The sequence below is a fragment of the Bubalus kerabau genome, chromosome 2 (assembly GCF_029407905.1).
Source record: "Bubalus kerabau isolate K-KA32 ecotype Philippines breed swamp buffalo chromosome 2, PCC_UOA_SB_1v2, whole genome shotgun sequence".
Lineage (NCBI taxonomy): Eukaryota > Metazoa > Chordata > Mammalia > Artiodactyla > Bovidae > Bubalus > Bubalus kerabau.
The window spans coordinates 25716516-25743108 of record NC_073625.1 but is presented as its reverse complement, the minus strand read 5'-3'; the positions used below and the strand labels follow the sequence as shown (position 1 = coordinate 25743108).

Below are 26593 nucleotides of genomic sequence, written 5' to 3'. Positions count from 1 at the left end.
AGCAACGAAGACCCAGCTCAGCCAAAAATAAATAAATAAATAATTGGGGAAAAAACAGAGAGAGAGAGAGAGACAGACAGACAGAAATGAAGGAAAATCCAAGTTTAGTGTAGAAAATTGAATAATTAAAAAAATATTTTTAAAAACATGACACACTCTTGGGTGAGGGTGAAAATGAGGCTAAGCCACATCTGTGGAGTAGTATTTCCTTGGAAACACAGGTTCTTCCTATGTCTGATGAGGTTTCCTTCTAGACTTAGCACCACAAACATGACTCACATTTAGTCACTCAAGTCCCACTGTGTAGAGACGGCAAAACATGAGTTACTCAGCATCTTTTTCCCAAAAGTATAGATAGCAAACGTAAACTAACAATCAGCAAATTGTGCTGGAACAGAAAAGGTGAAACCCTAGGGGATTTTCTGACTTTTACAAAATGTTGTTAAAATGAGACAAAGATGATGAACCCTTATTTGTTACCAGCTTAGAAAATATAATAAAAGTTAATTCTGTCAAACCATTGCTGACTAATAGTCCATTGGGAAGGTTATGTCGTCAGCCATTACTTTTGCTTTTAACCTCGTGGGTGCGAAAAACATCTGCTTTTTCCTTCCTTCTTTTATAAGAGTTACTTCTTTCTGTTCACAAATTCCTTGATGTAAGTGGGGCTAGCGGTGTCATCTGTTGGAGAAGTAGCTGCTGCCTGTGGTGGAAGCGACTCCATACGTGGAGTACGGAAACTGAGGTTCCAGAACCAACGCTGCCCTGTTCTCTCCAAGCTAATTGTCACCAGCATCATCTTTATCAGCATTGCTCTTATCTCTTTTTATAAGACATTTGCTTTGGGTAGTCTCTCTAAGCTAAAATTTCCTTTTATACTTAACTCTTGTTTTTTTTAAAGATTTTTTTTTTTAATGTGGACCATCGTTAACGTCTTTATTGAATTTGTTATAGTATACCTTCTGTTTTATGTTTGATTTATTTGGCCACAAGGCACGTGGGATCTTAGCTCTCTCACTAGGGATCGAACCCCTACCCTCTCCCTGCATTGGAAGGCAAAGTCTTAACCATTGGCATACCAGGAAAGTCTGTGTACCTAACTCTTAAAATGGTCTTTCTTTAAATAAAATAATGGGCATTCATTACCGGGTTAAAATTTTAATCTGTTTCTCTTCAAATAAAATTGAAAGTATAATCCAAACCAGTAATTTTTAAAAATCTTGTTTATGTCAGTTCTCTGCAGCTATAGTTTATGTATTATGTATTATTTTATTTATATATAAATCGTTTCATGCTGTTCCTACTTTACACCATAAATTTCTCCCTATTACATCATTAATTCCTTGAAGTAAATTTTAGGTCCTAAATGCTTAAGAAGGCAGCTTTCTATGTAGATAGCACAGTTTCTGACCGCTAACTCTCATCCCAAAACACTCAGCTGTGTGACGGACCCTCAGGAAGTACAGAGGTCTGATTATAATGCCATGGTTGGCCCCTCAGATGGATACGACCCTGCAGTGGTAAATGGATTTACTGGGAGGTGGTAACCAGGGCGACAAGGATCAGTTTTTCGGGGAATGTGAAGTCTTTGGGGCCAGTAACTCTTTTGTTATTCATTACCGCCCTAGCACCTAACCTAATGCCTGGCACATAGTATGTCATGTTCAGTAAAAATTTGTTGATAGACATCAATATTCTGTTATAATCATCACACTTTTAAGAGACTAGAACTTAATGATTCCTGCCACTGAAAAGAAAGGACGATCATGTAACATGATAGAGGTGCCAATTGTCACTATGATGGCAATCGTATTACAGCATACAAATATATCAAATTAATATGTTCTACACAGGAGATGGCAAGAGTGAACACCAACATTTTAGCCATCAGTAAACTAAAGCGGAATGGAATGGGCAAGTTTAATTCAGATGACCATTATATGTGGGCAAGAATCCCTTAGAAGAAATGGAGTAACCCTTATATAGTCAACAAAAAGTCCGAAATGCAGTACTTGGGTGCAATCTCAAAAACGACAGAATCTCTGTTCATTTCCAAGGCAAACCATTCAATATCACAGTAATCCAAGTCTATGCCCTAACCACTAATGCTGAAGAAGCTGAAGTTGAACAGTTCTATGATGACCTTCTAGAACTAACACCCCCAAAATATGTCCTTTTCATCATAGGGGATTGGAATGCAAAAGTAGGAAGTCAAAATACCTGGTGTAATAGGCATGTTTTGGCCTTGGAGTACAAAATGAAGCAGGGCAAAGGCTTGAGTTTTGCCAAGAGAACACACTGATCATAGCAAACACCCTCTTCCAACAACACAAGAAAAGACTCTACACATGGTCAACACCGAAATCAGATTGATTATATTCTTTGTAGCTGAAGATGGAAAAGCTCTATACAGTCAGCAAAAACAAGACTGGGAGTTGACTGTGGCTCAGATCATGAACTCCTTATTGTCAAATTCAGACTTAAACTGAAGAAAGTAGGGAAAACCACTAGACCATTCAAGTATGACCTAAATCAAATCCCTTATGATTATACAGTGGAAGTGATAAATAGATTCAAGGGATTAGATCTGATAAACAGAGTGTCTGAAGAACTATGAATGAAGATTCACTGTACAAGAGGAGGTGATCAAACCATCTCCAAGAAAAATAAGTGCAAAGAGGCAAAATGGTTGTCTGAGGAGGCCTTACAAATAGCTAAGAAAAGAAGAGAAGTGAAAGGTAAATGAGAAAAGGAAAGGTATACCCATCTGAATGCAGAGTTCCAAAGACTAGAAAGGAGAGATAAGAAAGCCTTCCTAAGTAATCAATGCAAGATCAAGAATGGGAAAAGACTAGAGAGCTCTTCAAGAAAATTAGAGATACCAAGGGATTATTTCATGAAGAGATGGGCACAATAAAGGAAACAAATGGTATGGACCTAACAGAAGCAGAAGATATTAAGAAGAGGTGGCAAGAATACACAGAAGAACTGTACAAAAAAGATCTTCATGACCCAGATAACCACAGTGGTGTCATCACTGACCTAGAGCCAGACATCCTGCAATGTGAAGTCAAGTGGCCCTTAGGAATCACTATGAACAAAGCTAGTGGAGGTGATGGAATTCCAGCTGAGCTATTTCAAATCCTAAAAGGTGATGCTATTAAAGTGCTGCATTCAGTATGTCAGCAAATCTGGAAAACTCAGGAGTGGCCACAGGACTGGATATGGTCAGTTTTCATTCCAATCCCAAAGAAAGGCAGTACTAAAGAATGCTCAAACTACTGCACAATTGCACTCATCCCACACGCTAGCAGAGTAGTGCTCAAAATTCTCCAAGCCAGGCTTCATCAGAATGTGAACCGTGAACTTCCAGATGTTCAACTTGGATTTAGAAAAAGCAGAGGGACAGAGATGAAATTGCCAACATCCACTGGATCATAGAAAAAGTAAGAGAATTCCAGAAAAACATCTACTTCTGCTTCATTGACTATGCTAAAGCTTTTGACTGTTTGGATCACAACAAACTGTGGAAAATTCTTAAAGAGATGGGAATACCAGACAACCTTACCTGCCTCCTGAGAAATCTGTTTGCAAGTCAAGAAACAACAGATAGAACCGGACATGGAACAATGAACTGGTTCCAAATTGGGAAAGGAGCACGTCAAGGCTGTATATTTGTCACCCTGCTTATTTAACTTCTATGCAGAGTACATCTTGTGAAATGCCAGGCTGGAGGAAGCACAAGCTGGAATCCAGATTGCTGGGAGAAATATCAATAGCCTCAGATATGCAGATGACACCACCCTTATGGCAGAAAGTGAAGAAGAACTAAAGAGCATCTTAATAAGAGTGAAAAAGCTGGATGAAAGCTCAACATTCATAAAACGAAGATCATGGCATCTAGTCCCATCTCTTCATGGCAAATAGATGGGGAAGCAATTGAAACAGTGACAGACTTTATTTTCTTGGGCTTCAAATCCACTGCAGATGGTGAGGTGATGCAACCATGAAATTAAAAGACACTTGCCCCTTGGAAGAAAAACTATTACCAACCTAGACAGCATATTAAAAGCAGAGATGTTACTTTGCTGACAAAGGTCCGTCTAGTCAAAGCTAAGATTTTTCCAGTAGTCATGTACGAATGTGAGAGTTGGAACATAAAGAAAGCTGAGCCCCAAAGAATTGATGCTGTTGAACTGTGGTGTTGGAGAAGACTCTTAAAGAGTCCCTTGGACTGCAAGGAGATTAAGCCAGTTCATCCTAAAGGAAATCAGTCCTGAATGTTCATTGGAAGGACTGATGCTGAAGCTGAAACTCCAACACTTTGGCCGTCTAATGGGAAGAACTGACTCACTGGAAAAGACCTTGATGCTGGAAAGACTGAAGGCGGAGGAGAAAGGGATGACAGAGGATGAGATGATTAGATGGCATCACTGACTGGATGGACATGAATTTGAGTAGTTTGAGTAAGCTCTGGGAGTTGGTGATGGACAGGGAGGCCTGGTGTGCTGCAGTCCATGGATCACAAAGAGTAGGGCACAACTGAGCGATTTAACTGAACACCTGAAGTTGTGTTTCCCTGGTGGCTCAGACAGTGTAGGACTTCCCTGGTGGCTCAGAGGGTAAAGCGTCTGCCTGCAATGTGGGAGACCTGGGTTTGATCCCTGGGTTGGGAAGATTCCCTGGAGACAGAAATGGCAACCCACTTCAGTATTCTTGCCTGGAGAATCCTGTGGACACAGGAGCCTGGCAGGCTGTAATCCATGGGGTCGCAAAGAGTTGGACACGACTGAGTGACTAAGCATGCACACGCACACCTTGAATTATACATTGTTATATATCAAATATATTTCAATTTAAAAAAGCTTGTTGAATGAGTGAATGAATTACCCCCAAAGATTCTTCTTGACCAGGCCAAGTAAGACATGTAGGCACCGCAGGAGGGTTTATTTAGTGGAAGAAATAAGCAAATCACTCCTTTATTAAAATAAAAATATTATGCAGGAATGTTTTTAACTTAATCCACTTCAGTTGTCTAAGGCAGAATAAATATAAAGAAAGTTCAAAAGAGAAGCATTTCCCACTTTTCTGAACTTCTCATTTTCTCTCTGAATTTTCTTATGTGATTTTCCAGGCCAGACAAACTTTCGGGGGGCACTTTGAGTAGTCTCAGAATCTGGCAGCATAAATTGCACTGTGCTTTGTATTATTCATTGTCATAATTTTAACTTCAGCTGTGTGAGCTTGTTGGAAGAGCATTACCCGTCAGCGCTTTCTAGGATTGATGTTTAATTTCTACTGGAAAGTGCCGTCTGCTTTCATGAGAGCAGGGATGAATTTACTTTTGTCTACCTTGGTGGTAGTGGTTGCTGTTCAGCTGTGAAGTCATGTCCGACTCTTTGTGACCCCATGGACTGCAGCATTCCAGGCTTCCCTGTCCTTCACCATCTCTCGGAGTTTGCTCAAACTCATGTCCATTGAGTCGGTCGTGCTGTCTAAGCTCTCATCCTCTGCTGTCCCCTTCTCCTCCTGCCTTCAGTGTTTCCCAGTATCAAGTCTTTTCTGTTAAGTCGATTCTTTGCATCATGTGGCCAAAGTATTGGAGCTTCAGCATCAGTCCTTCCAGTGAATATTCAGGGTTGATTTCCCTGGAGGCGGAAATGGCAACCCACTCCAGTATTCTTGCCTGGCAAATCCAATGGACAGAGAAGACTGTGGGCCACAGTCCATGGGATTGCAAGAGCTGAACGAGACTTAGCGACTGCACCACCACCAGCGCTGTTAAAGAAAGTGGGTAATTCCCAACTTCTGAAAACCTACTGATTTCCTCTTTAAAACTGTTATTTCAAGAAAATGTAGTAAGTCTGATGCAGTGACCACATGTCTCTTGAATTCAGTGTAGTCATGTCCTGACTACTGACTCGAGAGAGGTCCAGACACCGGATTTGCAGGGGAAGCCAGGGCAGTGTCTGGGGGAGTCATTCCAGTACAAGCTTGGGTTCCAAGTAGGTTGGACCATCTGTTCTCGGGATTTTCCTCCCGAGTCTCAGTGCCAGAGCCCACGTTGATGTCTTTGGTAATCTTTCCTAAAATGCCTTTGGAGAAATTCTTTGGGCCTGAGAGTGTCACTTCAGTGGCCTTTCCGTCTCCTGCTCAGTGTGGTGCCCAGTCTGGTAACACAGACAAGCGGGGAGGCAGGCGAGGGAGGACCTGAGCACAGAACAGTTGGCGTGAGCTCTGTGGTGCATTTTCGTGCTCTTCTGCCTCGGGTTCAGAGTGATCAGGGCAGGCGAAATGGACCGAGGACATGCACACAGCATTTCGCCTGCTGCTGCACCTGCCTGGGGACGCTCCTTCAAATGCCCAAGAAGATGCTTGACTTCTAGGAAAAAAAGTTTACAAACTGCCATTCAAACGATCCTCCTGTTGCAAAAAGAGGGATTTTTGTTATTTTAGTTAGTAAATCACATCTAACTCTTTAACGATCCCACGGACTATAGCCCGTCAGACTCTTCTGTCCATGGGATTTCCCAGGCAAGAATACTGGAGTGGGTTGCCATTTCATCCCCCTCCAGGGGGTCTTCCCGGACCAGGGATCAAACCTGTGTCTCCTGTACTAGCAGGCCGATTCTTTACCATGGAGCTATCAGGGAAGCCGCAAAAGATGGGTTGACCAACATCAAAGCAAATGATGTGTCTAGCAACAAGTCAACCGCTATCACTCTTGCCGCCACTTCCACTTTTGTCAGACCTAATGGGTGAAGAGTCTTGTGGGTGTTACCTGACTTGATCCTTGTATCGGCCCCGGGCGATGTCATTTCTGTTCCCTGTCAGTCTTAAGAGAGTAGCAAGTGCTCAGTAGTTGGATTTCTCGAAAGTCATGAAGTTGGCAAACTGGAACCGGGTTCTAAACCCCTGATTTCTTTTTTGAAGATGGCTTTTTTAAAGTTTTAATCTGTTTATTAGTTTGGCTGCACTTAGTTGCAGCATGTGAACTCTTAGTTGTGGCATGTATGGACCCAGTTTCCTGAGCAGGGAGCAAACCCGGGTTCCCCACCACACCCTGTATTGGAAGCTCAGAGTGGAGTCCTAGCCCCTGGACCACCAGGGAAAGTCCCCTAAACCCCTAATTTCTGATAAAATTCCCAAGATCATTCCAAGGCTCCAGAGATTCCACTGGGGGAATCATTGTCAGGGATGTGCAGAAAGGGTAACTTATTTCTTACCACTTGTAAAAATCGACACATCAAAAGCAGAAAGCTGTTATAATGCGTGGTAAGGGGTGGGATGCTAGGAAGTCCGGGGGAGAGGCCCTGAGTTGGCCCTGAAGATGAGCTTGGGAGGTTGGAAGGGAAGAGGGGTCCAGAGACCATGCTGGCTCGGCTGTTGCCTCAGATGGGAGCACACGAAGGGCGTGCCGGGGACCGAGGGGCCCCGAGGAGGACATCGTCCCCCAGGGTGGGGCTATCTTGAACAGATAGCTGACATTTTCTCAGTTGCCAGGATGCAAAATTGATTTTCCCTTTTTGATGAGAGAAACGCCCATTGGTCCCTGTCTTGCCTCCCACTCCCATGAAGAGCCCTGGGAGATAAGGGGCAGTGCCCAAGGGCAGGAGGCTAAAGCGTGTCTGACTGTTTCACTGTGGTTTCTTAGCATCAGAGCTTCATTTTCTCTTCAGGGGCTCTGTAACTGAAGAAAACTGGAGTATGCCACCCTCAGGCCCGGTGGAATGGAATTTCTGGTGGCAGTTTGCACAGCACAACGAGGCCTAAACACCCCTTGTGTTTTCCATGCCAGGTCTGTGACTCCTACCCGACTGAACTGTACGTTCCCAAGTCGGCCACGGCACACATCATAGTGGGGAGTTCCAAGTTCCGGAGCAGACGGCGATTTCCTGCCCTTTCTTACTACTATAAAGATAACCACGTAAGTCTTAAGGCATGCTTTTGTTTCGGGCTTTGCTTTTCTTCTTTTATCATAAACAGGCCTTTTTCCAGGGGCCTTCTGCCCTGTGTGTGGGTTTAAATTCCTTTTCAAGTATGTGGATGTTGCTGTGTGTATGGTGTGGCACAACACAACTTGTGTTAGAGCCTTATCTCCTGTGAACGTTGGCCTCCCGTGTTTATTTGACAGTAAAGGAATGGGAGGCAGAACACTCCTAGACTTAATCATCCGAGTGGGCACGTCCTCTTCTAACCTGTCACCTTGAAAGGCTCTCTGGGGCCAACCCGTTGCAATGCCTGGTTTAGAAAAGCCCTCAAAGTCATGGCACATGCTTTATCTTTTTTAAATGGCATATATATATATATATATATATATTATTTATTTCCAGCATCTAGTGCCTTTTATATGTAATATGTGTGAGCTGTTCACATCCTGTTGGTTAGAACTGCACAGGGCAGGTGAGAAAACCCAGTCTTACAGGTAACCATGTAAACAACCAAAATCTATGCTTCCATTTCTGTGAAGGACACAGAAGCTAATTTGGGAAGAAAAGAATGGTCTCAGCTCCATGCTTTAGAAGTCATTTGACTTTAGCCAGGAGAAAAAGTTTGGGTGGCGCAGTGGTAAAGAACCTGCCTGCCAGGGCAGGAGATGTAAGAGACCAGGTTTGATCCCTGGGTCGGGAAGATCCCCTAGAGGAGGGCATGACAACCCACTCCAGCATTCTTGCCTGGGGAATCCCATGGACAGAGGAGCCTGGGGGGCTACAGTCCATGGGGTCATAAAGTCAGACACGACTGGGCATGCATGCACACAGGCAGTTGACTTTAATTCGAAACTGTTTGATGGGACTTCCCAAGTGGCGCCAGTGGTAAAGAATCCACTTGCCAATGCAAGAGGCATGAGAGACATGGGTTTGATCCCTGGGTCGGGAAGATCCCCTGGAGTAGGAAATGGCAACCAGCTCCCGTATTCTTGCCTGGGAAGTACTGTGGACCGAGGAGCCTGACAGTTGCAGCAGATGTGTGTAAGTGTGTGTGCGCCATGCATGGACCTATAGGCAGGATGGAGGGCAGGGTCTATGTCTGTTCTTTTCTTTAAAAAAAAAAAGTTATTTACTTTTTGGCTATGCTGGATCTTTGTCGCTGCATGCAGGCTTTCTGTAGTTGTGAGTGGGGGCTGCTCTCTAGTCGTGTTGTGCGGGCTTCTCACTGTGATGCTTCTCTTGTTGCAGAGCCCAGACTCCAGGTGCGTGGACTTTAGTAGTTGTGGTTTGTGGGCTTAGTTGCCCTGAGGCATGCGGGAATCTTCCCAAACCAACCGCTAGACCGCTAGGGAAGTCCTATGTCTGCTCTTAAAAGGGGGCTTTGAAAAATACTCTGAGGCAATGCCAGCTTGGCCAGAGTAAGCGTATGGCCTTCAGGGTTGCCCACTTTGAAGGGAAACATTCATTCAGCAGTGTACATTCTGTTAATTAAAATGATACAAATGGTGTTATTTTCAGTTAACACTCACTGTGAAGAAGGCAAGTAACTTCATTAATGTCCTATATTGTGCTTTGTGCTTTGCTAAGTTGCTCAGAAATGTCTGACTCTTTGCAGCCCTGTGGACTGTAGCCCTCCAGGTTCCTCTGTCCCTGGGATTCTCCAGGGAAGAACACTGGAGTGAGTGCTGGGCCCTCTTCCAGGGGATCTTTCCAATCCAGGGATCGAACCCACATCTCTTAAGTCTCCTGCATTGGCAGGCAGGCTCTTTACCACTAGCACCACCTGGGAAGCCCAGTGTCTTATGTTTTTTGACACCTAATATATTTCAACCTACACACAGCTGGTGCTATGGTGAGAGGAAAAGGAAGATGTGAATCTTTTTTTTTTTAATGATGGGATGCCAAAGGATGTGGAATTTCATGATACTGTATTGAATATTTGAATTCAGGCTGCCAGTAACATGTGCTCTTTTTTGTAGCATCCACTGGCAAACAAGTAAGAGAGGAGAGGAAGGGAGGATCTTTTACTGTTGTTTCAGAGAAGGGGCATGTGCTGGGTATTGAAAACGTGAGCATGGCACTCATCCTGCTTCTTTTCCTTCTGTTCAGATTTTCTTGAGAAAAGGGGTTATTTTTTGGTCAGTGTGAGTATCATAAAGGGCAAGTATGTCATGTCTGAGGATGGTAGAGAATTTTTAGCAGTTAGACCGCAGAGGCTGGCCTCTCTGCCTGCTGACGTCAGAGCCTCATCAGCCCGTTCCCGCTCTCGTGTGCTGTCCTCTGCTTGATCTCCAAGCCTGGAAATGAACTCACACAGCTATCAGTTATAGTTCTAAATAATTGATTTCCTGAACTTAAAAATGTAAAGCAGACAGTTTCCTTTAAGTTTTAGCTCCTCTTACAAGGCGCAGAATAGAGATGTTTTCTAAGTGTGGCTAAAGGACCTAGTTGCCCCAGGGAGATACTTCATGTACGGGTACCCACATGCCCGCTCTCCCAGCCCGGGGATCTAACATCTATGCTGCAGGTGGAATACAGTCAAAATTGTGGGTTTATAACCATGTTCAGGGCTTCCCTGGTAGCTCAGATGGTAATGAATCTGCCTGCAATGCAGGAGACCTGGGTTTGATCCCTGTATCAGGAAGATCCCCTGGAGGAGGGAATGGCAGCCCACTCCAGTATTCTTGCCTGGAGAATCCCATGGACAGAGGAGCCTGGTGGACTATAGTCAGTGAGGTCACAGAGAGTTAGACATGACTGAGCGACTAAGCACAAGGTCAGTTAAGTAAAGCAGGTAAATTAAAACCAACAGCAACCAAAGTCGGGCTAGAGAAACGTCCAGTCTTTACACAATCTGAACTGAGAGGAAATACTTCTGTGCTTTGGGAAAGCTGAGTCCCTGATCTTCCACCCACTCTTAAGACAAACCTGATAAATACTCCACTGGCTTTTCATTGAGTGACTAACTCAGACTTTAATATCCAGGTTAATTATGTCATGCTTCTGAGGTAACCAGGGATTTTTTATAGCGGGAAGCATCCTCATTAGTGAAGGTGGATTTCTCTGGTTCTGTGGGAGACACGGGAAGTAACAGTGCAGTTTTTGATGATGTTACTCAGCAGAAGCAAAACCCACCCTCCAAACAGGTGGTCTGCAGTGAAAAGTAAAGTTCCTAAGTTTGCTGACCTGTGTTTCTTCCTTTCTGTGATTTTATTTTTTAAGTAATTTATTGATTTTGGCTGTGCTGAGTCTTCATTGCTGCATGCAGGCTCTCTCGTTGCAGGGAGCAGGGGCTACTGTCCAGTTGGGGTGTGCGGGGCTCTTCACTGCCATGGCTTCTCTTGTCGCAGAGCATGGGCTTTAGGAGCACAGGCTTCAGTAGTTGTGGTCTGAGGGCTCTAGAGCTTAGGCTCAGTAGCTGTGGTGCATGGGCTTAGTTGCCCTCAAGGCATATGGAATCTTCCAGGACCAGGGATCGAACCTGTACCCCTGCATTGGCAGATGAATTCTTAACCACTGGACCACCAGGGAGGTCCCTTTTTGTGATTTTAGACATTTTACACTTGAGTATGTATTCTTGCTCCAGTAGAACTTCAGTCCAGTTCAGTTGCTCAGTTGTGTCCAGCTCTTTTTGACCCCATGGACTGCAGCATGCCAGGCTTCCCTGTCCATCACCAACTCCCAGAGCTTGCTCAAACTCATGTCTATCGAGTCGGTGATGCCAGTAGAACTTAGGCTTGTGAGTAAGTATCACATTTTCTAGTTAAATACCATTCCTCACATAGCACCTTGTTACCAAGGAGCACCAGAGATTTTGTTGGTGAGACGAGTTGGCTAGTGTTGGGTAGTGGGAATCGGTGATTAGATTAAGAAAAGCTTGCCATGTACCTCATGTCAGAAACAGGAAGTCCTGGTGAGGGTCCTTGGATGTAAACCCCCTTGCTGGTGGTATATAATTCCTTCTGGATCAGCTTTTATCAGACATAGTGTTACAGTCACTTCCTGTTGACCCATTGGTGAGGTTGGGATTCCCGTCTAGGATTACTGGGATGCCTAACACACGTGACACCTGACACTGGACAGATGAGGTTGACAGCAGTTTATTAGCTGCATACATCACTGCCCAGGGGAGGAGAGCACTGTCAGGAATAGAGTGAACCAGCAGGGCTGGTGGAGGCAGGCTTTGTAATATCAAAGGGGTGAGGGGTCCCCTGGTTCCCAGCAGAGGATGTGATTGGCTTGTTTGAGCAATTCCACAGGCTGGCAGGGAACAAAACCCACTCCTTGGAAACAAGAAGGAGCTGCACCTGGTCCCCTGGGAGAAGGGCTGCTTAGCTGGGGGACTTGTACCCACGGGAGCAGGGTATGGATGGGAACTTGCTGCTGGCCATTCAAGGCCATCCCGATTTACCAGGTGCAGTGGGCAGCATGTAATGTTACTTTCAGGCCTTGAACCACACTCCAGGAGTTACCTGGAGCCATCCTGAATCATTTTGGATATCAAATATTAAACAGCTTTGTAGATCACAGTTGGAGAAGTTATCTGTGTCACTTGTGTTCAGAAGCTGCTCATCTTTTGTTCTTATTTACTAAGTTTCTTAATTATTTTTAAGAAAGCAGTTCTGCTTTTAAATTGTTAATATGGTAGCAATAACCCTGTATATGAGACAGCAAAAGAGACACTGATGTATAGAACAGTCTTTTGGACTCGGTGGGAGAGGAAGAGGGTGAGATGATTTGGCAGAATGGCATTGAAACATGTATAATATCATATATGAAACGAGTCTCCAGTCCAGGTTTGATGCACGATGCTGGATGCTTGGGGCTGGTGCACTGGGACGACCCAGAGGGATGGTACGGGGAGGGAGGAGGGAGGAGGGTTCAGGATGGGGAACACGTGTATACCTGTGGCGGACGCATGTTGATATATGGCAAAACCAATACAATATTGTAAAGTTAAAAAATAAAATTAAACTAAAAAAAAGAAAAAAAAAAAAGAAATTGTTAATATCATGGCTCCCCAAATTCACAGTACAGATCTTTCAGAACCCAATTCTGGAAGATTTCCAAAGAGGCAGTTTTTTTGTAAGAATAGTACAGACCATCTTGCCCTCCTTTTATAAATAATGTTTATTGAAACTAACTGCGTTAGGCATAGTTCTAGGTGCGTTATCTACCTCACCCACTCTGCAGTTTCGTTATTATTATTATATCCATATTAAAGGTGGAAAAACCAAGGTTCAGAGATGACAGGTAAATCACCTAAGATTATAAAGGAAGTGAGAACACTGTGCTTAGTCGCTCAGTTGTGTCCGGCTCTTTGTGACCCTGTGGACTGTAGCCCGCCAGGCTCCTCTGTCCATGGGGATTCTCCAGTCAAGAATACTGGAGTGGGTGGCCACACCCGCCTCCAGTGGATCTTCCCAACCCAGGGTTCAAACCCAGGTCTCCCACATTGCCGACAGGTTCTTAACTATCTGAGCCACCAGGGAAGCCCAAGAATACTGGCGTGAGTAGCCTATCCCTTCTCGAGGGGGATCTTCACGACCCAGCAATCAAATCAGGGTCTTCCTGATTTGCAGGCAGATTCTTTACCAGCTGAGTTAAAAGCCAGATGTTTTTGAATCCTGCATCTTAATTCTGTATCATGCTTCCTGACTTACTTACATACATGGACGCTTGTGTTGGTTCAGAATCCAGGATCAGGAAATATTTTGCCTGGATTCCATTCCTGGCTTCCCTAGTTACTAGCTGTGTGTCCTTGGGAGAATTATTTCACCTCTCTGTGCCTTGGTTGTCTCATCTATCAAATGGAGCAAATAAGAGATCTTAATGCATATGGTAGTTGGGAAGATTAAGAATACGCAGAGTTCTTATAATAGTGGCCACCATATAGGAAGCATTCAAAAAACATTGGCTGTTTTAATCAGTAGCTCTATTAATGGTGCGCACGTGACAGTTTAAGATTGAGCTCTGTCTCTGCTCTCATGTGGCTGACATCAGTAAGACAGGCCACCAGGTAATGGTGAGATTCAGTCAACAGTCTGACTCTCTGGGGTGTGTGTAGGGTGGACACGGGCACCTTGAGGTTACTGACCACCCTGTACCAAGCGTACAGCACTGTGCCAGTAGTCACCGGGTCAGTGACGAAGTCTGTTTGGAGCCCATCTGTACATAACTAGGAAAATATAACTACAAAATATTAAAATGTAGTCTGTTTAATATATCTTGTTTAATTTATCAACTTATTCATCTCATAGTAGAACTCTATTCTGATTTAACCCTTCACCGAGAGCAGTTTTCTCGGCCTGGAGGTAATTAGTAATGGTTGTTGTCACTGACTGGCTTCATTTCAGAGCGGGAGACCCACTAGTTGAGTGAGTTTCGGTGTGCTATGTGCTTGCTTGGACAAACTCTCATTTTAAAATGTTCTCTTCCCCATCGAGCTCTTCCAATAGGAGCTGAGAAGCTGCCTGATGGTAGTGGTCCTTAATTAGTATTTCTTTAGCCCAGATTAAGCAGCTCAGAACTGTTCTCTGCTTGGTCAGAGGGGGTGGCTGACCCGACCCCTCTAAACATCAGGAGACACGGGAGCCCGTGTGCAGCCCCATGAAAGCCATCTGTGGTGATTTGCTTTCTGCTCAGGATGCAGCTCGCCTGTGGTCCCCAAGCCCCTCTCCCTGGTCCCTGCCATCACGCGCCTAGCTCCTGGCTCTCCTCTTGCTGGCTGGCCGCCCATCCGTGGTCAGACGCCCCGGGCCCTTCCTCCTCCGCCCTGTGGTTGGACATCTGTTGCCAGCAACTCAAAAATTCAGCAGCCCTTTGCCTTGCTTCCCACTCTGCAGGCACCACGCTCCTGAACTTTGGCTGCAGGCCCAGGGTTCCTGGAGCCCCTCAGTAATTCCCGCTGTGTCACAGAATGTGCTGGAACCCTCAGACGGGTGCTGTTAGCAATTGTTAGAAATGTCTGCAATTCTCCATCCTGCCAGCAGGGTCTCAGCTGGAGGATCGTGTGTGTGTGTGTGTGTGTGTGTGTGTGTGTGTGTGTGTGTACGTGCACACTCACATGCTGAGTTGTCTCAGTCATATAGGACCCTTTGCAACCCCATGGACTGTAGCACACCAGGCTCCTCTGTCCATGGGATTCTCCAGGCCAGAATACAGGAGTGGGTTGCCATGCCCTTCTCCAGGGGATCTTCCCAACCCAGGAATCAAACCCATGTCTCTTTTGTCTCCTGAATTGGCAGGCGGGTTCTTTACCACTAGCGCCACCTGAGGACTATGTAGTTAGTAAGAAATATCCTGTCTTCTCCAGCGAGGAGCCTCAGAGCTCACCTTTCTCTGGAGAAACCCAAGCCTGGCTGAGTAGTCCTGGGATGAGCCTGAAGGACAGTTAAGCTGCACTTGGACTCAGAGCCGGGGTGCCTTCCAGGATGGAGTCCGGCATGCGGGTGCTGGAACGGGCTGTGCTGTGGCTCTTTCCAGGGGAGGTTTCCCTCCTAAGCACTGCCCCCTTCCCTGAGCCAGGGGGCACCTCTGCCCTCGTACACGTGGGTACCCAGGCTCAGTGCAGATTCTTCAAAAGAGTCATTCCTAGATTGTATTTGGCAATTTGACTTCAATCTAAGTGTTAAAATAAAATCTAAATTCATAGGAAGTACTTTGCCACAGAAGTATAAGTTTCATAGCTGCGAGGTTGTGGCCATACTCACCCATTAATAACTCAGAGGGATGTTTATGTTATTGTGTACATTGTCCCACAGTTCAGGGTGAAAAGTGAAAGTCGCTCAGTGGTGTCCAACTCTTTGCAACCCCATGGACTGAATTCTCCAGGCCAGAATACTGGAGCGGGTAGCCTTTCCCTTCTCCAGGGGATCTTCCCTACCCAGGGATTGAACCCACGTCTCTCACATTGGAGGCAGATTCTTTACTAGCTGAGCTACCAGGGAAGCCCTGAGCCACAGTTCAGGGTACTCTGTTGGAATCACAGAACAGGGAAATCGCAGAACAGCACACAGGTCAGTTCCCAAGGAAGCCCTTGCTTCTAACCCACCTGCGTCAGCCGAGGTCTGAGCCTCCTGTCCTTAGACACTGGCAGCAGCCTGGGGCCTGTCACCATGAACACTCCCCCATTTAGGATGAGAATCAGTTTGAGGGTTTTGTGATGTTTCTAAGTGAGCTAGTAAATGATGGAAACACTAAAGAAGTAACTTTTATAATTTTTAGGAGACGAGTTACTTTATATTTCTACTTTCGCAGGAAGATGAAGTGGTGTCAAGCAGAGTAGACTATTTATTTAGATGGTTTTACAATTTCATCATTTGGATCCTACCTAAACAACCTTGCATGCGTGCATGCTCAGTCGTGTCCAACTCTCTGTGACCTCATGGACGGTAGCCCGCCAGGCTCCTCTGTCTGTGGAATTTTCCAGGCAAGAATACCGGAGTGGGTTGCCATTTCTTTCTCCAGGGAATCTTCCCGACCCAGGGATCGAACCCAGGTCTCTTACGTCTCCTGCATTGACAGGCAGTTTTTTGTTTTTACCACTAGCACCGCTTGGGAAGCCCATGCTTATGCATCCTAGTTGTTACTCAGAGAAGCTTTTTGCACTGCTTGCCCATGTAATGGTTTTTTGAGTTAGAAAGATGCCAACTTCGATTTCTTGAAAGCACTGATACTTTGACAAGCCAGGGGCGTAAATAAAGTGGGGAGTGGGGGTAAGTGGCCTTTGTTGTGGTGGCGGTCCTGAGGGTCTTGCGGGGGGGGGGGGGGGTGGTGCAGTTGATCCGCTGCTTGATGCGGCTGTGCTGCTGTGGCCTCTCCCCACAGGCCTCCATCTGCCGGAGCAGCCAGCCCCTGTCTGGCTTCAGCGCCCGTTGCCTGGAGGATGAGCAGATGCTGCAGGCCATCAGGAAGGCCAACCCGGGAAGCGACTTCCTTTATGTTGTGGACACTCGGCCCAAGGTGAGTGTTGCCACGCCGATGCATGTCTTTGCAGTCTTTGCAGAGAGATGAGGGCTTGCCCACTCAGGGAGCGCCGTCTGCAGAGGGGCCGTTTCCCTTTGCACAGCGGCTGCCCTGCCCGCCTGCTTCCCGGGGCCCTGAACCTGGGGGGGGCCTGACGACGGCAGGGACTTTGGCTCTTTCCCGGCTCCCTGCTTCCCGGGGCCCTGAACCTGGGGGGGGCCTGACGACGGCAGGGACTTTGGCTCTTTCCCGGCTCCGAGCCTCGTGCTCGGTACATAGTGCACACGACAAAAGTGTGGTGTGACACTGGAGGTTGCTCTCCTGAACACGCCAGATTGTTCTTTGGTTTGTTCACAAAAGGACCTTTTCTTCTCTAACAGTATGAAATTCACTGTGGAATCCACGCAGTTCAGAGTTTGTGGGATGTTCACCTCTTCCCTTGCAAATTCAGCTGGTAGTTAATTCCACTATGTCTATGACATGGAACGATTTCCAAAATGGAATGTTAAGTTTAAAAAAAAAAAGAAGTTACAAATTAATATGTATATTACTGTGTCTATGGAAAACAGCGAACTATAGGTAGGTAAAAATGTCAGTTAAAACAGAGAAAGATCTGGAAGGATAAGCACTCACCTAGTAAGAATTCCAAGGAGAAGACAAGCATGGAATATATAGGATAAAATGAGGTGACAGAGAGATATGGCCATTAATTCAACACATTTGGCATTGGAATTTCTTGCCAGTTATGAATAAAATATACCTGGATCTGTAAGTGATGAGAGAGAAGGGTACATGTTCTTTCTCCACGTGGGTGCAGAACAGTGTCCGAGATGTACTGTGAAACAGCAAGAGTGAGCTACAGAAATCTTTAATGTCATCCCATGTATGTAATAGTAATTATATTATTAAAATTATACATTATTCTATGCACTGAAAAAAGTTTAAGGGTATATATATTAAATTGTTAACAGTGGTTTTTTGGTGTTTTTTTTTTTTTCCTTGTGGGGTGAGAGGAGGATTTTAACAAACCTTTCTTTCATAAATTATAGTGTGAAAAAAAATTTTAATCATAAAAAGGTTGAAAGAACATAAGGCCTTCAAAATGTTAAACATCAGTTACCATGGAGTGGGTAATTGCAGACATGGCTCTGTACTCACGTCTGATAACAGAAATCATGGAAACTGCATACTACCCATTGTGTGGCTGACCCAGACCCTGCAATTTTGCTGCTTCTCTGAGCCCCATGTCGCCAAATACTGTGATGCACAGTCTCAATCACGTAGTTAGATGTCTTCCATCACTGACGTCAGAACAGTCCTGGTTGGTCTAACAGGCAGGCGGCTGTGGGGCGGCCGTGGGGGGCAGGGTGGGGCGGTGAGGAAGAGGTCCTCTTAGACACCACTAGAGTAGACCAACCACGCAGATCAAGGACACACCAGATTCCAGCCGGGTCACATTCTAGTAGATGACAGGTAAAGGATTCCCTTCCTTTTAGAAAAGTCCTCAAAGCACAACAGGGAAGAGGCTTTGGACTGGGGGAGAAATAGCTTCTCTGCTTGAGGATTTTGACTTGAAAGATGCTGGAAAATCTCTATCTTTTACAGCAGCTCTCTTTCAATGTGTGTTTTTCTCTCTGCTTCATCGTCCTTCTCACCTTGACTTTCCCTCATCTTCATTCTGCCTCTTGTGTCAGGTTAGTGGAGCTGCTCTGAGTTTCTGAAGTCAGAGATGACTGCACAAATGCCTATCTTAGAGACACAGGCTAAAGACAAAATAAGAAGAGGGCAGGGACTTCCCTGGCAGTCACTGCAGGGACATGGGCTTGATTCCCTGGTTGAGAAGATCCGCTGGAGAAGGCAACGGCTACCCTCTCTAGTATTCTTGCCTGGAGAATTCCATGGACTGAGGAGGAGCCTGGTGTGCTACAATCCATGGGGTTGGCAAAGAGTCAGACACGATTGAGCAACTTTCACTCTGACGAACTAAGATCCCGCATACCACTTGGCCAAATAATAGCAATAATAATAAAGGGATGGAGAGACAGGGGCTTTAAAGTGAATTAGGTTGCTCTTCTCTGATCCCGTTTTCGCAGGTTTAAATAGAGGCAAACAGATTCGGCTGCTGATTTAAGGGCCAACGGTCCAAGTGTATACTATGTTATGTAGATCTTCTGGGCAATGTGGCAGCTGTTGAGCCAGACGTAGTCCAGATTTAAAAGAAATTAATCCAAAGGATTTGATTTGAAGGGTATATTTAGCACTCCGTGTGTTTGCTCTCGGCGATAAGAAGTTGGAGGCGGATCCATTAAAGAAAATTGGTCGTGCTGTCTTCCTATTTGCCCGGGCGCACACACACCTTCACGGGAGTTTTAAACTGTTTGCTTAGAGCGTTTGTTCTTTTAAAGATCATGTCTGTTGATTTTTGTTTCTCGGTAGCCAGGAGACCGGGTCCATGTTTGCTGTGGGCGGTGGGCATGGCAAATGGGCCCTCGCTAGGTTCGCTTGCAGATTTAAATGAAATAGAGAAAGGTCAGAAGTCGTTCTTGTCCTTGGAGCAGGGCTCACCTCAGATGCTGCCTGAATTGCTCGTTGGTATTAGAATCTAGGGAGGCAAAGGCCATGAGGACCTTAGCTCAACTTAATATCTATTAAGAAAAAACCAACCCCTCAAGGTCATGTGTTACTGTGAGAATTTAGTGCATTAAGAAGACAGGAGGTCATATTGATGCCATAGTTGTTGAATTTTATTTTATTTATTGTTATTTTTTTGTCTTTTGGCCACACTGCACAGCATGTGGGATTTGAATTCCCTGACCAGGGACTGAACCTGAGTCCCCTGCGTTGAAAGTGCAGAGTCTTAACCACTAGACCACCAGGGAAGTCCCTATAGTTGCTGAATTATAAAATGAGATCAAACTCCTTTTATCTCAACCTTGCTCATGATTTTACTTTGTTCTAGGATTTTGCCGAGCTTGTAAAAATGCCAGGCACTTTTCCATTTGACTCTTACAATACTCCTTCAAATGAGGAGCATTTTTTTTTTTCTTTTTATGGATAAGGTCTCAGATCCAGAGAGGTTCAGGCATTTGCCCAAGGTCACACCACTCAGGGCAGAGCCCAGGTTCACATCTAGGCTTATCTTGATCTCCAGGGGAGCCTCAGGACAGGCTCCGGGGGTTGGGGGAGTCGTCCTCTCTGTACACAGTTGCAGTGAGGTGGGGAACTCAGAGCTGCAGACCCAGCCGCTGGCTCATATGCGCTCAGCCGGGGCCCGACATGGGCACCTGGGAGGGCAGTGGAGCCAAGAGGCAGGGCAGGCCGGGCACCTGCTCGGCTAACACCTGGCCCCCGGTCCTGGCTGCTTCTCCAAGGGCAGCGCTGTGGCTCGCTGGCCTGTGATGTCACCTTGTGAGGGCTTCCTTAGCTGAGTACAGGAGGTCACGTGAAAGTTGTGTCTCTCTGGAATCAATAATGAGGTGGCTTCCACCCTGTGAGGGGTGTATATGGGACGATCTATGGGAAAGATCGGGGTGCATGACAGAGGGGCCGCGAGGAGGCCACGTCTGTGGAGGGTGAGTCACTGAGCAGGGCAGCGGGGGCAGCTACGGCGTTTGGGGCAGTGGGGCATCTCCTTGCCTCTCTTTGGCAAGACGAGGATGGAGGGTGGGCTGCGGGTCCCATGGATGCCGAGAAGGGAAGTTGTACACGAGCCAGCCTGCTGGGGTCCAGTCCCCCTGCCCTTGGAGGTTCCTGGCTGCGGGCACTGTGGAGTACATATTGGGGAGTGAAGCTGGGGCCCTGGGATAGGCTCAAGCCAAGGTGGATCTCCACGTGAGCAAGGTCTGTACATTCCACCCCTGCCAAGAGCCCGCAGACCTGCCCTGGGATTTAGACACTTATGTCTGAGCGGTTCAGGTCAGGTGTTAACCAGAAAAGCAGTGATTACTAGCAGAGATAAAACAGCAGTCTTCTCCAGCTTTAGATATTTACTTTTTTTTTTCCTAACCCTCTCTATCACCCTGCTCCCTGGTAGCTCAGATGGTAAAGGATCCACCCGCAATGCAGGAGATGCAGGTTCGATAGCTGGGTCGGGAAGATCCCCCGGAGGAGGGCATGGCAACCCACTCCAGTATTCTTGCCTGGAGAATCCTGTGGACAAAGGAGCCTGGCTGGCTACAGTCTATGGGGCTGCAGAGTCTGACATGACTGAGCGACTAACACTTTGACTTTCTACCTCCCCCATCCCCGGTATAAAGACAGAGCCTAGAAGAAAGAGGAAAAGGAGAAAGAACCCCTTACCAGTCCAAATCGCCTATAAGGAGGAAAAGAGATAATTTTGCATAGTATATGGGGTTGGGATTGTAAATTGAGCTGAACGGTGATTGTAAAGCTATTAATTTTTCCCTTGGGGATAGGGAAGAAGGATTTTGATTAGCAGAGTTGTAGACCATAGTTGCAAGAAATAAAATCATCTCTTCTTTTCTGGTTGTACCAACAAGTTCAGATTCTTCATGGCACTGGACACAGATGAAGATAGACGGACCATTAATTGATGCCGCAGGCTAGAGTGTGGTCTGGGCCTCCTGCCAGGGGCACCTCCAGTGCTCATTTTCCATCCATCAGATCAGGTCCTGTCATTCAGGTACAGCATGTGCTCGGCTGTAACATTAGACTTCAAGCCCGAGATGGTGACCACCAAGCTGACCTTTAACTTGATAGGAAGATCATCATCGTTGACTGAGTTTCCATGGTTTTGATGTGTTTGATTGGTGATTTGAGATCACCAAGAGGGAAGGAATCTGATTCTGTTTTTTTTTTTTTTTTAAACATTCTTGGGCTGTTCACCTCTCAGCCCCACTTAGTCATTTCTTTGGTTGGTCAGCCTGTCAGTAAATCTTCACAGAGTGTCTGTTGTGTGCCAGCCCGAGGCGCAGGGTTCTAGGCCATAAATAGGCATAGGCCATAAATGAGACGAGCCAGCTCCCTTGTGGAGCTCATGTCTTCTGCCCACTCCAGTGGATCTTCTCTGACATGGATACTAAATCTCCATAATTTTTCAATTAAGCCTGCTCAGAGGCTTTCAGTAGCCCTCTGCTGACATGAATGAAGTCAGAATTTCTTCATCTATTAGCTGGTGTGTGTGTGTTAGTTGCTCAGTCATATCCAGCTCTTTGCAAACCCATGGACTGTAGCCCACCAGGCTCCTCTGTCCATGGAATTCTCCAGGCAAGAATACTGAATGAGTTGCCATTCCCTCCTCCAGGGGATCTTCCCAACCCAGGGATTGAACCTGGGTCTCCTGCATTGCAGGCAGATTCTTTACCATCTGAGCCACCAGGGAAGCCCAGCTTGTGTGTCGAGAACCCTAAACTACCCAGCTTCCTCTCTCGCTGCTACCACCAGACTGGAAGCTTCCTCTGTGCTCGCAGTGGCTGGCTCACTGCTACCCACCTGCTCCCTTCTCTTCTCTTCCTCGGCGCTTCATGTGGGAAGCCCTCCCCCTTTCTTTCCATCTTTCCTCATCATTGAAGACCATCTCAAGTCTTCCTTCTATCATGAAACATTACCCCTGATGCCCTAGGCCACATGTGGCTGCTACGGATTCTAATGCCTGCCACCGCCTCTACCAGGCTCTCAGCTCCGTCTGGAGTCCTGCCGGGCACCAGCGGTCATCATTTGGTGCTGTTTGCTTGCACGTCTATGCTTGGTATAAGCTGCTGGTAGCTGGAACCACTTCTTACTGACATTTTTATTCCATGCAGTGTCTGGCACACAGTAGGTGTTCATTAAGTGTTTGTTGAGACATGAGGATTTTTTTTTGTTTCATGTATGAGCTTTTCTGTACACAAAGATGCTGAGATGATCAAATAGCACAGTAACCCTGGGTTAGAAAACAGGACACTTTTTCCCATTTGTCACTTGCCTGTTGTGTTCCTTCAGCACAGATTGAAACTAGAATGCAGTTACCCCATGGTTTTAGCTGAGAAGTTTTTTTTTTTTGAATAGACTTTGTATTTTGAGATAATTAGAGATTCACATGCAGTTGTAGGAAATAATAGAGATGCTTATACATTTTGCCCAGTTTCCCCCAATGGTAACATCTTGCAAAACTGTGGTACAGTATTGCAATCGGGATATTGACAATGATTCAATCCACCAATCTTGTTCAGATTTCCTCAGTTTTATGTGTAGTTGTGTGTGTGTGTGTTTAGCTCTATAAAATATAATCAAATATGTGTTTGTATATTCAGTAGCACAGGCAAGTACAGAACAGTTCACTTCAGTTGCTCAGTCTTGTCCGACTCTTTGCGACCCCATGAACCCGCCAGGCTTCCCTGTCTATCACCAACTCCCAGAGCTTGCTCAAACTCATGTCCAAAGAGTTGGTGATGCCATCCAACCATTTCATCCTTTGTTGTCTCCTTCTGCCTTCAATCTTTCCCAGCATCAGGGTCTTTTCACATGAGTCAGTTATTCCTATCAGGTGGCCAAAGTAATGGAGCTTCCACTTCAGCATCAGTCCTTCCAATGAATATTTAGGACTGATTTCATTTAGGATTGACTGGCTTGATCTCCTTGCAGTCCAAGGGACTCTCAAGAGTCTTTTCCAACACCAGAGTTCAAAAGCATCAATTCTTTGGCACTCAGCTTTCTTTATGTTCCAATTCCCACATTCATGCATGACTACTGGAAAAACCATAGCTTTGACTAGATGGACCTTTGTCAGCAAAGTAATGTCTCTGCTTTTTAATATGCTGTCTAGGTTGACCTTAGTTTTTCTTCCACAGAACAATTACATCACAAATAACCACACATCGGTTCTCCACGTCTATAAATTTTTTTCAAGGACATTATATAATTAGAAACATAGAGGATGTGACATTTTGAGGGGTTTTCCCATGATTTGAAAAGTTTTAGGAGCTGAAATGAATAGCTTTTTCTTTGGTTACGAAATAGAATTCTCACCCTAAAGGACAGGGCACCAAATTAAACTTTTTTTTTTTTTGGTAATATAAGAGATACTCTCTCTGAATGAATATGCATATAGGTCCAAGATAGCGTCTGACTTTTTATTAATTATAAAGCTGTGTTTCCTGCTTTGAGGGGTCCGCTTGTGCCCCATTATCATGAGAGGTTCTGTAAAATGTGTGCAAACCTTGAGAAAGTACTCTTTGGATAGAGTAAATATCGCCACCTTCTGTTCATTGTGAGAAGTACCATTGACTTTCAGGAGGTCATGTTGCGTCCTTCCTTTGCTTTTGAAAGAAGACCGTCGATAAATTCTCCCAGGTCATAGGCCATCGGCTATTAAAAATGTGAACATAGGATCTTTATTATAGGTTAAAAATAATAGTGTTTTGTTTTTTATCCACTGCACTGTTTAAAAAGTTATCTCCGTGGTATGCGGTGAGCAGACTTAAGTTGAATTATTCAAGGTGCAGAAATAAACATAAGGTTCACGTAGCATAATAGGATATGCTACTATATATACTATGTGATACTGCCTCGTGTCCTATTAACCGCTTTATTTATGAAGCTTGTGGTAAAGAATAAGCCAGCAACTTGGGAAAATAATTATACAAAGCAGTGATATTTTTATAATTGTTGTTCAGTCACCCAGTCATGTCTGACTCTTTGCGACCCCATGGACTGTCAGGCTTCCTTCTCCTTCACCATCTCCCGGAGCTTGTTCAAACTCATGTCCACTGAGTTGGTAATGCCATCCAACCATCTCGACCTCTGTCATCCCCTTCTCCTCCTGTCTTAAACCTTTCCCAGCATCAGGCTCTTTTCTAATGAGTTGGCTCGTCACATCAGGTGGCCAAAGTACTGGAGCTTCAGCCTCAGCATCAGTCCTTCCAATGACTATACAGACTGATTTCTTTCAGGACTGACTGGTTTGATCTCCTTGCAGTCCATGTATAATAGCACAATTTCAAAAGCAAAATGTCTTTAGGTAATTTTAGAAAAGTTTTCCCCTTAAGATATTTTAAAATATCCTAATATGTTGATGTATGACAGAAACCCACAAAATTCTATAAAGCAATTATCCTTCAATTAAAAAAATTAAAAAACATTTAAGGCATGGATATAAGTTATCTTTAAAGTAATATTACTTTAATGTTTTTTTTCTTTTTTTTTTTTCTTAAGAACTTGAATAATTTACTTCCATTTCTAGTGAGGGCCATATGAAGTGGCCCAAACAAACAATGAAGTATTAACTTTTACATAAGCTCAATGATTTCCCTCCTTTAGGAGGAATATGAAATAGAAATTAGGTTTTAACATATTCAATTAGGTTATAGTAAAAGGGATGAGAATTAAGAGAATCCATATTAGGAAAAAATACACAGAAGTGCAATGGAAATCACTATATATTATCTGTAATGAATGTGATACTGCTTCTAGAATATACAGAAATCTTTCTGTATATTCTAGAAGCAGTATCACATTCATTACAGATAATATATAGTTTTTTTTCTTAATTAAGACTAAACCCTTTATTCTCATAGCATGCCTGGGGGAAAAGGGATGCTCTTTTTGTAAACTGGAGACAACGTGGCCAGGGGAGTTGTGCCCCAGCCGATGTCACGTGAGCCGACTCACAGAGAGCAAAGCGAGGAGTCTGCCAGCCCGAGCCCCTGGTGGCAGGGACCTGCCTCTGCTGTTTTATTTTTCATTTCTCATACATTTTGCTTCTGTTATTTATTTTGTAAACTTAGTATGTCTGGTTTGTAGCAAAGAGCAGAGGAGCGTACAGAGTGGTATTGATGGGCGTCCCAGCCCCGTGACACCTCTTTCTCCTGTGACAGCTGCTAAATCAGTGTAGCTTTCTGTCCATCTGTATCCTGCCTGATTCAGCATGCACACACACAACTGCATGTCTGTAGCTTGGTTCCTTTTACAAAAAGTGGGATACTTGTATGGATGTTATTCTGGAGCTTGCTTTTCTCACTTCACATGTCATGTGACACTCCCAGTCTTCCCTCCTTCAGCTCCCCTCTTTTCTCTCTTTGCTCTCCCTCCCCCCAGTATCTGTACATCTCCATGTGTGCCTGTTCAGTCAGTCTGTCTGACTCCTTGCGACCCCATGGACTGTAGCCCGCCAGGTTCCTCTGTCCATGGGATTCTGCAGCCAAGAATACTGGAGCCGATTATCATTTCCTCCTCCAGGGGATCTTCAAACCCAGGGATTGAACCTGACCAAGTCTCTTGTGTCTCCTGCATCGGTAGGCAGATTCTTTAATGCTGCCACCTGGGATGCCCTTACATCTCTATTTCTGTCTCTATCATTATCTCTGTATCCCTTGATCCTATTAGTAGTCCAGGGTATGAGTATATCATAATTTGTCTAGTCATCACCCTATGGAGATACTCATAGGCTTTCAGTTTTTTTAATATCAATTTTTTTTTTTAAAGCTTGCAAACACTTTTGGACATCCATCTTTGTGTGCTGGTATTTTAAATAGTGTCAGAGTCTCACAAATAGGAGATATGGGTCAAAGATTATCTGTTTTTAACTTAACTTGGCTTTATAAACTTTGATTTTTGTAAAGTATTAATATCCTCCCAATACTGCATTGTGGCCTAAAAACTGATACTTTTCTGCTGGCAAGTTCTCTGCCTGGGCTTTAGCCCTCCTGCCATTTGTGGGCAGAGGGAGAGAACGGTCAGCGAATATAGATGTCTAGGAT

At 45.1% G+C, this 26593-nt stretch overlaps 1 protein-coding gene across 2 annotated transcripts in view; it reads left to right on the top strand.

Annotated features, from left to right (window-relative positions):
- Positions 1–26593, top strand: part of MTMR7 (myotubularin related protein 7) — a 101768-nt gene that overhangs the window by 53139 nt on the left and 22036 nt on the right. For both annotated transcript variants that reach the window (XM_055567266.1, XM_055567265.1), the window contains exons 5-6: positions 7799–7927; positions 16761–16895. In XM_055567266.1, the coding sequence (XP_055423241.1) occupies positions 7799–7927; positions 16761–16895 (264 nt within the window). The remainder of the gene's footprint in view (positions 1–7798; positions 7928–16760; positions 16896–26593) is intronic.